This window comes from Panthera pardus, unplaced genomic scaffold (assembly GCF_024362965.1).
Source record: "Panthera pardus isolate Hobbes unplaced genomic scaffold, ASM2436296v1 HiC_scaffold_17, whole genome shotgun sequence".
NCBI classification, from domain to species: domain Eukaryota; kingdom Metazoa; phylum Chordata; class Mammalia; order Carnivora; family Felidae; genus Panthera; species Panthera pardus.
In genome coordinates, this window is record NW_026526732.1 from 70,879,703 (window position 1) to 70,893,937 (window position 14,235).

The 14,235-nt window shown below is 37.7% G+C and overlaps 1 protein-coding gene across 2 annotated transcripts in view; it reads right to left on the reverse strand.

The window, feature by feature from the left end:
• Positions 1–9,725: 9,725 nt before the first annotated feature.
• Positions 9,726–14,235, reverse strand: part of CASP8AP2 (caspase 8 associated protein 2) — a 35,992-nt gene continuing 31,482 nt past the window's right edge. Inside the window, exons 10-12 of one of the 2 annotated variants that reach the window (XM_019442863.2) lie at positions 12,773–12,872; positions 11,932–11,984; positions 9,726–10,335 (exon numbers count right to left, since the gene is read on the reverse strand). In XM_019442863.2, coding sequence (XP_019298408.2) covers positions 10,332–10,335; positions 11,932–11,984; positions 12,773–12,872 — 157 coding nt within the window. In that variant the 3' untranslated portion in view covers positions 9,726–10,331. Of the gene's footprint in view, positions 10,336–11,897; positions 11,985–12,772; positions 12,873–14,235 lie in introns of both variants that reach the window. The other variant, XM_019442862.2, reaches the window with a different exon arrangement.

A 14,235-nucleotide genomic window follows, 5' to 3' on the forward strand; every position in this document is an offset into this window, starting at 1 on the left:
GAAACAGAAGGGAAAAGGAAGTTTAGAAAGAACAAACGTAACAGGATGGAGGAAGGCGCACCTGGAATGAGAGCTCCACTAGCTACCGCCTCCGTGCTAGTCAATGGTATCAATACTTTCCATGTCACTGCACTCACAGCTGGTGATATACACTCCCTAGGGCCACGAGGGGTTGTTGGTTTTCTGCAAGCAGCTGTAAAACATTAGAACTGGGAAGGCTGACATAATATCAGTGAACAGAAATTCCGACTCATAGAGGGTAGCAGCAGCAGAAGACGAAAGCTCATTTGTGTCAAGTCCTCATCTGCTGAGATTCAGAGGAACTTACAATAAGAAAATAAGAGGTTCCCAGAAGAAAGTGTGAGAAATTATAGGAACTGGGTTAACCTATCAGGTTCCTAGCAGAGAATTTGGTGTTCCTCAGATAAAAGGTATTACCATGCCAAAAGATAACCACACCAATTACAGAAAAACAGAACTACAAAATAAAAGGTCGAGGTGAGTGATTTTCAAAACACCGTAGGGGTGCCTGGCTGGCTCAGTCGGCAGAGCATGCAACTCTCAGTCTCAGGCCTATGGGTTCAAGTCCCGCATTGGGTGTGGAGATTACTTAAAAAAATAAAATCTTTTTAAAAAAGTAAAATAAAGGTAGTTCTACGAAGCATGAAATTAAATCCCACCTTCCACTTGGAAAAACATTCTATGACAGTGTCAACCTCACATTAATGAGTATATGAAATCCATAGCTGACTCATATTTAGGAGACACCACAGCTTAATAAACATAGTAGTTCACTCTCACCACTTTCAGCAAGTCCTCTCCCAATCCCAGGATATGTGCTCGTGAACATAATTTAACCTAATACCCTGGCCTTCAATTATATATCCTTATAGGAATTTGTTCTACAGATTTACCTGCACATGTATAAAATGATGTGTACAAAGTGATTCATTACAGTACTGCTGCATTTGCAGAAGATAGGAAATGCCAGAATGTCCATCAATAGGGAAATGGTTAAACACAATAAATTCTCATTTATTATTATTCTCCCACCCCCACCGCCCACAAGGGGTAATCCCTCCAGCAACCCTTTGTTCTCTATATTTAAGAGTCTCTTATGTTTTGTCCCCCTCCCTGTGTTTATATTATTTTTGCTTCCCTTCCCTTAAATTCATCTGTTTTGTATCTTAAAGTCCTCATATAATATTTGTCTTTCTCTAATTTCACTTAGCATAATACCTTCTAGTTCCATGCATGTAGTTGCAAATGGCAAGATTTCATTCTTTTTGATTACTGAGTAATACTGAAGTGTGTGTGTGTGTGTGTGTATGTATATATATATATATATATATATATATATATATATATATCTCACATCTTCTTTATCCATTCATCCATCAACGAACATTTGGGCTCTTTCCATACTGTGGCTATCGTAGATAGTGCCGCTAAACATTGGGGTGAATGTGCCCCTTCGAAACAGCCTATCTGTATCCCTTGGATAAATACCTAGTGGTGCAATTGCTGGGTCATATGGTAGTTCTATTTTTAATTTTTTGAGGAACTACTATACTGTTTTCCAAGGTGGCTGCACCAGTTTGCAGTGCAAAAGAAATCCTCTTTCTCCGCATCCTTGCCAACATTTGTTGCCTGAGTTGTTAAATGTTAGCCATTCTGACAGGTGTGAGGTGGTATCTCATTGTGGTTTGGGTTTGTATTTCTCTGATGATGAGTGATGTTGAGCATTTTTTCATGTGTTGGTTGGCCATCTGGATGTCTTCTTTGGAGAAGTATCTGTTCATTTCTTTTGCCCATTTCTTCACTGGATTATTTGTGTTTTGGGTGTTGAGTTTGGTAAGTTCTTTATAGATTTCGGATACTAACCCTCTATCTGACATGTCATTTGCAAATATTTTCTCCCATTCCATTGGTTGCCTTTTAGTTTTGCTAATTGTTTCCTTTGCTGTGCAGAAGCTTTCTATTTTGATGAGGTCCCAATTCTTATTTTTGCTTTTGTTTCCCTTGCCTCCAGAGACGTGTTAAGAAGTTGCTGTGGCCAAGGTCAAGGAGGTTTTTGCCTGCTTTCTCCTGGAGGATTTTGATGGCTTCCTGTCTTACATTTAGGCCTTTCATACATTTTGTGTTTATTTTTGTGTATTGTGTAAGAAAGTGGTCCGGGTTCATTTTTCTGCATATCGCTGTCCAGTTTTCCCAGCACCATTTGCTGAAGAGACTGTCTTTATTCCATTGGATATTCTTTCCTGCTTTGTCAAAGATTAGTTGGCCATATGTTTGTGTGTCCATTTCTGGGTTCTCTATTCTGTTCCATTGATCTGAGTGCCTGTTTTTGTGCCAAACCTTCTTGATTTTTAAACCACATAAATGTATTATCTAGACAAAAATTTTGATTAAATATATGTAATTTACCCACAAGAAGCTAAGTCTATGCCTTCCCCAACTCTTCTCTGCCTCGGTGTCCTTCAAGGATCAGATCACATAGCACTTCCTCTATGTTGCCCCAACTTGTTCCTTGTAACACTAGTATACCACTTCTCACAGTTAGTTGGGTGTTTGTCTTCCCGGGAAGCTGAACTCCTTCAGAGGAAGAATGATTCATCTTTTTATCACCAGCTCCTATCACAATGTCAGGACTTAGGCACATCAAGATACATTTAACTTTTAAAATATACCTCAAGTGCATTGAATCAAATCAGTCATAATCCTTGTATCAAGGCACACACACTGCCTTTATTCTTCCATGGAAGAAATCTTTTAAAGTTTTTATTTGTTTGTTTGTTTGAGAGTGAGAAAGAGAGAGAGAGAGAGAGAGAGAGAGAGAGAGAGAGAGCGCATGAGCACAAGCCAGGAAGAGAGGCAGAGGGAGAGAATCCCAAGCAGGCTCCATACTCAACAGAGCCCATGTGGGGCTTGATGCCATGACCTTGGGATCATGACCTAAGCCGAAATCACGAGTCAGATGCTCAACTGACTGAGCCACCTAGGCACCCCCAAAATTTATTTTCTAATAATAGAGTCAATATCCATGAACCCATACCAAACTGAGAACTAGAACACTGACACTAAATTATATTTCTCTAGATGCTATCCCTTCCCTTTGCCTCTTTGAATCTAGACATAGAGCTTACAGCCTTCACAAAAATTAACTCGAAATGGATCACAGACAATACACTTGTCACCATCTTATCTGAAGGCTACATTAATTTCCCTCCTCTGCCATAAACTAGGCCACAGAAGTCTAGTCTAGTCTTGACATCTCCCAGAACTTTAGACTGGGCCACAATATTAATCTGATTGGATCTGATGAAAGAGCGGTAGCAAATATGGTAGATGCTTTAGTAATAAGACATGCAAGCCACAGGGCAGGATATAAACTACCCCCCCCCCCCCCAAAATTAAGGCGCCTGCCACCTCAGTGGTTTCTGGAGGTCCAGCCTTTACAAAGTGAAAGATAAGTTGCTGTCCTTTGCACTAAAATAAGCACACACACGCACACACAAAACCCCACAATGCTTGATAAGCTTTTATGAATTCTAGAGGCCACTTGATGTGTTATTTGGCCCACTAAATGATCAACCTGTAAAGCTGTCAGCTTTCACTGGGGAACAAAGAAAAGGCTCTGCAACAAGTTCAGGTTGTAGTACAAAAGTCGTGCAAGATGCCAGCAAATCAGATGATACTCAAAGAGATGATAGCTAATATGTTGCATGAAGTCTCTGGTAAGCCTCAATGAAACAATCAGAGTGCATACCTCCAGGGTTTTATAGCAAAGCTATGCCTTGTGGGAGACTGAATGCCTGACCATGGGAAATCAAGTGACCAGGTGACCCAAGCTGCCCAGAATTAATTGGGTGTTATCTGAACCACCCAACCCAAAAGTACTAAATGCAGCATTCATCAATTAAGATGAAAAAAAGCAGGCTGAGGCAGGTCTGAAAGATACAAGTGACATAAGCAGGTAGCTCAGACTCTAGTATGTAATACTGTACCTGCTTTCTTTTCACTCAATCCAAACCTATAGCTTCATGTGCAGCTCCTTATAACCAGTTAGGTGAGGAGAAAGATTTGGGTCTGGTTTCCAGGTGTTTCTGCATTACATGCTAACACAAGCCAGAAGCAGACTGCTCTAGTATTACAACCCAAATCAGGACAGAATGAAAAAGGGAAAAAAGGGAAATTCTCCCCCAAGGAGGGGGGATAGAAGAAGTATAGAACCTTTTTTTTTTTTTTTAAGTTTGCTCATTTATGGGGCGCCTGGGTGGCTCAGTCGGTTAAGCGTCCGACTTCAGCTCAGGTCACGATCTCGCGGTCCGTGAGTTCGAGCCCCGCGTCGGGCTCTGGGCTGATGGCTCAGAGCCTGGAGCTTGCTTCCGATTCTGTGTCTCCCTCTCTCTCTGCCCCTCCCCCGTTCATGCTGTGTCTCTCTCTGTCTCAAAAATAAACGTTAAAAAAAAAAAAATTTAAGTTTGCTCATTTATTTTGAGAGAGAGAGGAAGCACACATCGGGGAGGGACAGAGAAAGAGGGAGAGATTGAGAATCCCAAGCAGGCTGCACTGCCAGTGCAGAGCCAGATATGGGGCTCAAACTCACAAACTGTGAAATCAGGACCTGAGCCGAGGTTGGTCGCTCAACCAACTGGGCCACCCAGGCGCCCCAGGGTATAGGACTTATAACAATATATATAGTTGTCTCCTTCCTTCACTCTGAGAGCCAAAGCTAGAACCTATTCAAGGACAGTGGTTAAAGGCTTGACTGGATGGTTAAAGACTTAGAACATAATTGGATATATGACAAAGTCTTAGGGAAGCAGCAATGTGAATGGACTTCTAACATTGTAAACAAAGAATGAATATTGTGTCCCAGGTGAATGTTCACAAAAGGCACCTTGCAGAAGAGAATCTCCATGAGATGGACAAGATAATACATTCTGGAAATGAGTCTCTTCCCCGTGCAAACCCAGTGCTTACTTAATGGACCCATGTACAAAATGGCCATATGGCAAGAAAGCAAGCTTTGTATGGGCTCAACAACATGGACTTCCCCTCACCACAGCTGTTCTTGTTACCTCCATTGTGTAAGGCTTATCCTATCAACCACGAAGTCAAAGTTGAGTTCAAATACGGACTACCAACTACTAAGTAGCAGGTGTATTATAGCAGACTATCCATGGAGGGGAGGCAATTATATTATTGGAATGACACTATGGAATACCTGTTCACCATTATCACATTCCACACATTTTCTGTCCAAGAAACTCATTTCACAGCAAAATACATTCAGCAAATGGGTTTATGCTCATGTCTTTCACAATTTCATCATATACCTCTCACAGAAAACAGAAAAAAGAACACTTCCAATGCATTTTATGAAGCCAGCATAATAACCTGAATACCAAAACCTGAGAAGGCATTATTAAGAAAATATTTTAGATCTCACAAAAAAATTAAAAACCCACAGAATATCCTAAACAAAACATTAGCAAACCAAATCTAATATTATATAAAGAGGATCTACTACATCACATTAAAGTGAGGCTGATTTTTTTTTTTAAGTTTATTTATTTCGGGAGAGAGCATGAAAATATACATGCACGAGAGCAGGGCAGGGGCAGAGAGAGGGAGAGAGGACCCCAAACAGGCTCCAGGCTCGATCTCACAATTGTGAGATCATGACCTGAGCCAAAAGCAAGAGTCGAACACTTAACCCACTGAGCCACCCAGGTGTCCCAAACTTAGGCTTATTCTGAGACTACAAGGTTTGTTTAGTATTTAAAAATCAACATAATTCACATTTACAAAATAAAAGAAAATTTTAATAAAAGTAAACATCCATTCATGATTTTTTAAAAATTTATTTTAGAGAGAGAACGTGCAAGTGTGAGTGGGGGAGGGGCAGAGAGGCAGAGAGAGAGGGAGGAGAGAGAAACCCAAGCAGGTTCCATATGGAGCCCCGTGCAGGGCTTGAACTCAAGAACCATGAAATCATGACCTGGGCCCAAATCAAGAAATCCCACGCTTAACCAACCGAGCCACCTGGGAACCCCCATTCAGGATTAAAAAAAAAAAAAAAAATTCTGGGGCGCCTGGGTAGCTCAATTGGTAAAGCGTCCAACTTCGGCTCAGGTCATGGTCTCACAGTTTGTGAGTTCAAGCCCCGCATCAGGCTCTATGCTGATAGCTCAGAGCCTGAAGCCTGCTTCAGATTCTTTGTCTCCCTCTCTCTCTGCCCTTCCCCCGCTCACACTGTGTCTCTCTCCTTCTCAAAAATAAATACACATAAAAAAAAACTTTTTTTTAAATTCTTAGGAATAGAAAGAAGGAAACTTCCTTAAACTGTAGTGGTTTTTATTTTTGTTTTTAATTTACAAGAAACCTTATATTTATAAAATATTGAGTCTTCACTATGAGATCAGGAATAAGACTAGTTCACTACCTTAGTGTTCACTAGTATCAAATTCTAAACTTTATTGTATTAAAGGTCTTTGACAGTGCAAAAAAAAGTAGGAAAAAAGCTTACAGATTATAAAGAAAGAATTAAAACCATGATTTTGTACAGAAGATTCAAAAGAATTTACAAATTTTTGACACATATATGATAGTTCAGCAAATTTCTAGGTATAAAGTCAACTGTATTTCTGTATCCCCAAAAGAAAACTAAATCATTTACTACAGGATCAGATACTATCAAACACTAAGAAAAATCTAATGAAAAATATGCAAGCCTTATACACACATACACACCATTATTTAAATAATTACAATAAATGGTGGAATATACCATGCTCAAGGACTGGAAAATTCAACACTGTAAACATGTCAGTTCTCCCCGAATTTATTCAGATTCTGTGGAACTTGATAAACTGATTCTAATATGTATGTGGAAATGTGAAGAACCAAATATATCCACTAGGAGAGTGAGGAAAGAAAACAAAGTGATGGAACTTGTCTACTGAATATCAAAACTTATTATAAAGCTACAATAATTAAGAGAGTGATAAGAAACTAAAAATAGAACTACCCTATGGTCCAGCAATTGCATTATTAGATATTTACTCAAAGGATACAAAAATACACTCAAAGGGCACATGCACCCCAGTGTTTATAGCATTATCAATAATAGCCAAACTATGGAAAGAGCACAAATCTCCACTGATGAATGGATAAAGGGGTGGTAACGAAGGGGTAGTGTGTGTGTATGTATATATATATATATATATATATATACATATATATATACATATACATATATATATACACATACACACACATATACACAATACCAGTATTACTCCGCCACCAAAAAGAATGAGCTCTTGCCATTTGCAGTGGTGTGGATAGAGCTAGAATGTATTATGCTAAGTGAAATGAGTCAATCAGTGAAAGACTAATACCATTATGATTTCAACTCATGTGGAATTTAAGAAACAAAACAGATGAACATATGGGAAGGTGGAGGAAGAGAAGTGAGGGAAACCACAAGAGACTCTTAATGATAGAGAACAAAGTAAGGGTTGATGGAAGGAGATGGGTGGGAGATTAAAGATTAAAATTAAGAATGTATATTCATCAAAAAATATGTGATCCAAGGAAAGGCAAACGACAAAGTGGGAAAAGGGATTTCCACATACAGAATAAAGAACTCATATCCAGAATATATAAATTATTCCTACAAATTAATAAAAGAGATCAGAGACTTGAACAGGGACTTTACCAAAAAAGGAAATTCAAATAGCCAACAAACATTCAGGAGGTATCATTCCACCAGAATGGCTAAGATTAAAGACTTATACTGAGTGGTAGAGAGCATGTGCAGAAACTGGAGCTCACACTACTGAAGAAGTATAAATGGATAAACACACTTTAGAAAACTGTTTGGCAGAGTTTATTAAAACTTCACACCTTTATTCTCATTCTTGACCTGGATGAGTGTTATACAAGTATCCACTTTGTGAAAATTTACAGAGCTACTTTTCCTCAATGCCACACTTTAATTTTTTTTAAGCTTAGTCTTTTTTAATGTTTATTTTTATTTTTGAGAGTGCATGCATGAACGAGCGGGGAGGGGCAGAGAGAGAGGGAGACAGAGGATCCAAAGCAGGCTCCATGCTGACAGAGTCAGTCAGATGCAGGACTTGAATACACAAACCATGAGATCATGACCTGAGCCGAAGTTGGTCACTCAGGTGACCCACCAGACTTTAATTTTTAAAGTTCAGCGTTTTTATATTTGTACCTTCATCCTAACAAGGCAAGGACTCTAACATTTTCTTGGTCCCTTGACCTCCATCATGTTGATACTGTCTAAAATTAATTATGGATATTTCCTCTTTTCTCTTTCTCGTCCTAGTCACACTTTACCCAGGTATCTAACCACTCCTTCTGCCTAGCTCTGATAATAGCTCTTGGACTTATTGTTGCTGAGCATTTTCTCAAAAAATGTTTATGATGTGGATTTTTGATTGGTAAATCTTAATGATTGTATTAAGCCCTCACATTTGAATAACAATTTAAATGGATGTAAAACTTTAGGTCCAATACTTTAAAAGGTTTTCTTACATCAGTTTTGCTCTTGAAAAGACAGATCTGATTCTTATTCCTTTATACAAGAAAAATTATTAATTTTTACAAGAGTAACTTTTAGATTTTTCTCATTATCAGTATGTCTCTAGATGTGGGTACTTTCTTCTTGTTTGGCACTTCATGGCCCTTTCAATCTTTAATTTTTTCTTATCCTGGACCTCTTTTGTTACTTGAATGGTGGCACACCTACTTTGTCCTTCATCTCACTTAAATCTGCATTCATGTCTTCTTTTTTCTCTTTTGCTTCTTTCTGGGAGAATTTCTCAATTTGACTTTCCAACTCACTAACTCATTTAATCAGCCGTACTCATTCAATTTTTATTCCACTTAATTATGTTATTTTAAATATGTTTTTTATATTTCAACTTGGCTCATTATTTCTTATTCTTATACCACATTGCTAAACTCTTCCCTTTTTTTTCTGTTTACAGGCTTAATTTTAGAGTCTGATGATCTTATGTAATTGAGTTTTCTTTTGAACCAGTGGCATTTCTTGGTAATCACTTTACTTTGGCTTGTGAACTCACTTACCTGATGGTATGGGCTCTTCTGAGTGATAGAATGCCCTGGGGAAAGGCTGAGGGCAGCAATCTGGGCTATGTTGGGGGTTCAAAGAGAGGGAAGAAGATAAAGCCCTATGGTGCACAGCCCCAACACTACAAAAACCACAGTAAATTATTTGTTTGTTATCTACGAAGTAACCCTTCAACCATAGCTCCCTCTTTAGACACCGTGGGAGAAATAGCAATTTCCTAAGGCATTTCCTAAAGTCTAGGGCCTACGCTGTAACCCATTAGTCCTTTAAGTCTGGAGGGGGAAGAGTGAACAAATAATGCACAAGCTAGTCAGTCCTTACCTGTTTTCCCCAAATCTTCACCCAAAAGGGTTTTGTGCTGCCCAGATTTTATCTGTGAGGACACCTGCAGCAGAGGTCTGGTTCACTGTACTAGTACCTGCTGTGAGAAAGCAGGCAAAGGCAACTGGTTTTCTCTAATGAATCTAGTCACATTCAGCCAGCCATACCCCCACCAAGAACCACTTCAAAACAGCTCCCATATCCCCTGTTTTACTTTTTTTTCTTGTAATTATTATCTAAACACACTAAAAGAAACATTCTAATCAAAATATAACAGAACTTTACATGGCTTTATTTATACATTACTGGTATTGAAAACAAACTTTATACAAAAAGTTTTATACAGATAAAAAAAAATCCTTGGCTAGGCAAAGCCATTTATGTGTGTATGTACACACAAACACACCTATACACAAAGTATTATACATCACTGTAATTATACATATTTACATATACACTATTTAAATTATTTTACAATGTACCAAAATGAGAGGTAATTAGAAAAGCAAATAAAAATGGATGAAAATGAACTAAATAATCATTGTTTCAAATGCTACAAAATTATTTTGAAAAATCTAGAAAAGAAAGTCATTTCTTTGAGGTTTCAATGCCATTTCGTTGTTGCTTTTATCTTAATAACAAGTTCTGTTCAAAAATAAATATCTTGACCAATAACAAGTGAGCAAATCAGACTGATGACTGGAACAAGCCAAACATGCTGACTTGAGATTAAAGCGTCAGCAATTACAAATGTAGATTTTTATTACTAATTGAATATGCCATGAAACTGCCCTCTACTTCCCCATTTAAAACATGAGGAATTCCAAGCTTCTGTGAAATATGCAATATCAATCAAGACTCCAAGGAATTCAGCAATTTATCTGTAATGTAAGAAAATGCTGAAGTTATGATTCTATTTTTCTGATGACCATTTTATAAGGTGTTGTTCTTTAAATGAGTTCACTCAGGTAACATCAGTGATAAAGAACTAGCTTTTTACAGACTCAGTTTGGTAACTTTATTGCTATATTCTGATTCTGGCAAGAATCTTATGAGACTATAGCACTTGGATGGAAAAAAAATCATTAAGAGACAGATAGGAATAAAATAACCTACTATTTTTGCTATCATGCAAGCAAAAAAAATTTCAAGTAACAAATCCACTGAAGATTTTAGATTTGTAAAGGAATTTGGAAATTTCAAACTAATATGCATCACTTTCAGATACAAGTTAATTCTTTCATAAATGTATATATTATCTTCACAAGGGAATGGAACTCACATTTTAACATAACATTCAGGTAAAATAAAAACTCAGTTTTATTTCTTAAAGGCAGTAAAAATTTTAAAGCACAGTAAATCTGAAAAATAATCAGGCCATTTTAAAAGGTTCTTAAAGAATAAGCTTTTCTATTTAAATTCTCCATTATTCAATCTTACATTCTGAATTATGTAAATAGGATTTTAACTTCACAGTAAACTGCTAAATATCTTCTGAAGATCTCATTAGCAAACTAGTTGCTTAGAGAAGATATTGAAACTAACAGGTTATCCACAGACAATAAAATTTACACTGGGTCCAGAAGTCGATTTAAACTTCAAAAATATAAGGACCCTTCACACTAAGATCTATGTCCAAATATGGATTCTTTTCAGATTTAATTTAATTTGAACTGAACTGAATTTGAAATTGGGTGTTCTGCATTCAAGTAATTATGATACAAATATACTGAAAACAGTGATAGGTTAAGTACCTTTACAACTTTCTTTATGTAAAGTCCAAAATATCTAAGCAATTGGTTCAGGCCTTAGAGAAAAAGAACCTGCTGATAATTATTGCCTGTACAGGAATGGCTTATATAATTATAAACCTGTAGAATGGCTTAAATAAACTAAGAAAACATGTCAGTGAACATCATTAATAATTTAACTTGGTAAATCATGTCATCTATTCAGATGACAATGGATTTCATGTTTATGAATGATGTACGTTTTATATTTTAAATATTTAGTACTCCTAATTAAAATTTGAAAAATACTAAATTTCAAAGACTTACAGAGTTCACTGCCTGTGAAATATATGCTATTCAAGAATGTTTTATTTTTCTTCATCTATAAAAAATTTTTGTTAATCATCAAATGGATTATCCCCTCCGCATCTTAGACTCATCAGCAATCAGAAGGTTGAGAAGAAATAGGATATGTCGGTTATACTCCAAAAAAAACAAAGGTTGAGGAGAGATTGCCATGCTGATCTGAACTGCAGCAGGCTTCACTCTAAGCCACGTCTCTATGGATGAAAGACAACCTTTGAATCCTGCACGAGCAACCATCCTCCAACCTGTGACTGAAGCAGAAACTAAACTGGATGTCTCTACCCACTACTCATATCTTCAATGACTAACAGGCCATTAACTGCACAGTTACAGTGTCAGATATTTACTTTACTGGTGTCCTGTAGCAGAACCATTAACTACCTGCATTTTGACTTTTCAAAGAGCTTCATTAGCTGCTGGAATCTTTCTGAGACCTGAAAATTTTAAATGATGGTTAATTACAAACGTCTCAATATATATATTTTCTTATCTGTGATGAATATTTTCACAAAACATTCTAAGACAAAGAAAGTTGCCCTCAATAATAAAAACATGAAGTAATGTTTGGAAAAATAAAATATCTTCATACTAAAGGTGATTGCTAGTTTAACTGTTCAATATTAAACATTCTTAAAGAAGTGAACATCATTATAAGACAAATGAGATCAAATAAGTAAATGGTAAGACAATAGGAAAAAATTAGGATTGTTCCCAACTACGTCCACAATCACCAAGATTTTATTTATTTTATTTCCTTAAGTAATCTCTATACCCCAAAGTGGAGCTCAAACTCAAGATCCCAAGATCCAAGAGTCACATGCTCTACTGGACTGAGCCATCCGGTGCCCCTTACCAAGTTTCTAACAGTCCTATGTAAAGAGCCATACTGTTAAAGAAAATGGTTAATAGGAGCCCCTGGGTGGCTCAGTCAGTTGAATGTCCAACTCTGGATGTCAGCTCAGGTCATGATCTCATGGTTCGGGAGATCAAGCCCCACATCAGCTCTGCGTGGACAGTGTGGAGCCTGCTTGGGATTCTCTCTCTCCCTCTCTCTTTGCCTCTCCCCCCCCTTGCACGCTCTCTCTCTCAAAATAAAGAAACATTAAAAAAATTTTTTAAAGAAATTGGATAATATCTACGTACTTTAAACATGATAAAGGTTAAATCTAAATATAGTAGAAACACTTGTAAAATTATAGAAATGTAAAAATTGGGTAGTTACCTGATATGGATTTTTATTCAACTTGGCAGCTAAATAAGAAAATGTTTTCAATGATGGCCCTCTTTTTTGACACTCCAATAAAATTTCCCGGTCATCATTTCTGAAGAGAGAAAAATGTTATTTTAGTTTCTGTAGATTAGAGTAGAAAGGTAACAAAAATTCCAATGCCTTAATGTCTACAAATAGGAGGTGACATTTTTCTTAAAAGCCCACAGAAACAAACTGCATACACCAAAATATGAACAATGATTATCTCTGAGAAATAGTATGCATGATTTTAATGTTTGAGTTCACACATATTTCCCAAAAAATTTAAAAAAAATTTTTTTTTAACATTTATTCATTTTTGAGAGACAGAGTGTGAGCGGGGAAGAGGCAGAGAGAGACAGAATCTGAAGCAGGCTCCGGGCTCTTAGCTATCAGCACAAAGCCCGACGTGGGGCTGGAACTCACACACTACGAGATTATGACCTGAGCTGAAGTCAGATGCTCAACCAACTGAGCCACCCGGGGGCCCCCCAAAATTTTCTAAAATAAACCAATTTATTCTAATGACAAAATTAAAGGTTTTTTTTTCTTAATCTACCTTTAATGTGTAGAGTACTTTCTTTTTAATATTTATTTTTGAGAGAAAGTGCACACGTTCACACACAGGGGAGGGGCAGAGGGAGAGGGAGAGGGAGACAGAGGATCCGAAGTGGGCTCTGCACTGACAGCAGACAGCCAGATGCAGGGCTTGAACTTGCAAACCAAGAGATCATAACATGAACTGAAGTCAGATGCTTAACCCACTGAGCCACCCAGGTGCCCCAATGTGTACTTTTAAAATTAGGGCCCAAATAAGATCAAAGTCTTCATAAGCAGAAAAACCAAAAGTAAAATAGAATCCAGGTATTCTCATTCCCAGATTTGTTTTTCTACGTGATCTGAACCAGTGCGTGTTATAATCTCTGAGATACTATTCTGCCATCTATAAATTATCTGGAATGAAGGCATGGAAGACTGTGGTATTAAACAAAACTGGTTACCAGGGGGTTGCTATACAGTCCCCCTAGACCTTTGAGCATGTCCAGGACCAGAGGTTAAGAGCAAAAGCAAAGGGACAGTTTCTAGAGACTTGAGCTAAGCTCAAGGTGACAAGGGAGAAAGAATGTGGGACTCTCGGGGTGCCTGGGTAGCACAGTCGGTTGAGCATCCTACTCTTGATCTGGGCTCTGGTCATGGTCTCATAGTTGTTGAGTTTGATGGGGCTCTGTGCTGATGGAGTAGAACCTGCCTGGGATTCTGTCTCTCCTCTCTGCCCCTCCCCCACTTGTGCTCTCTCTAAATTAATTAATAAAACTTAAAAAAAAAAAAAAAAAGGATGTGGGACTCTCAAATGGGGCAAAGAGCCAAACACCAACTGTTCCCCAAACATGCATGTCCCCACATTCCACTTCCCTCTCTCCCTCTGCCCCCCCTCC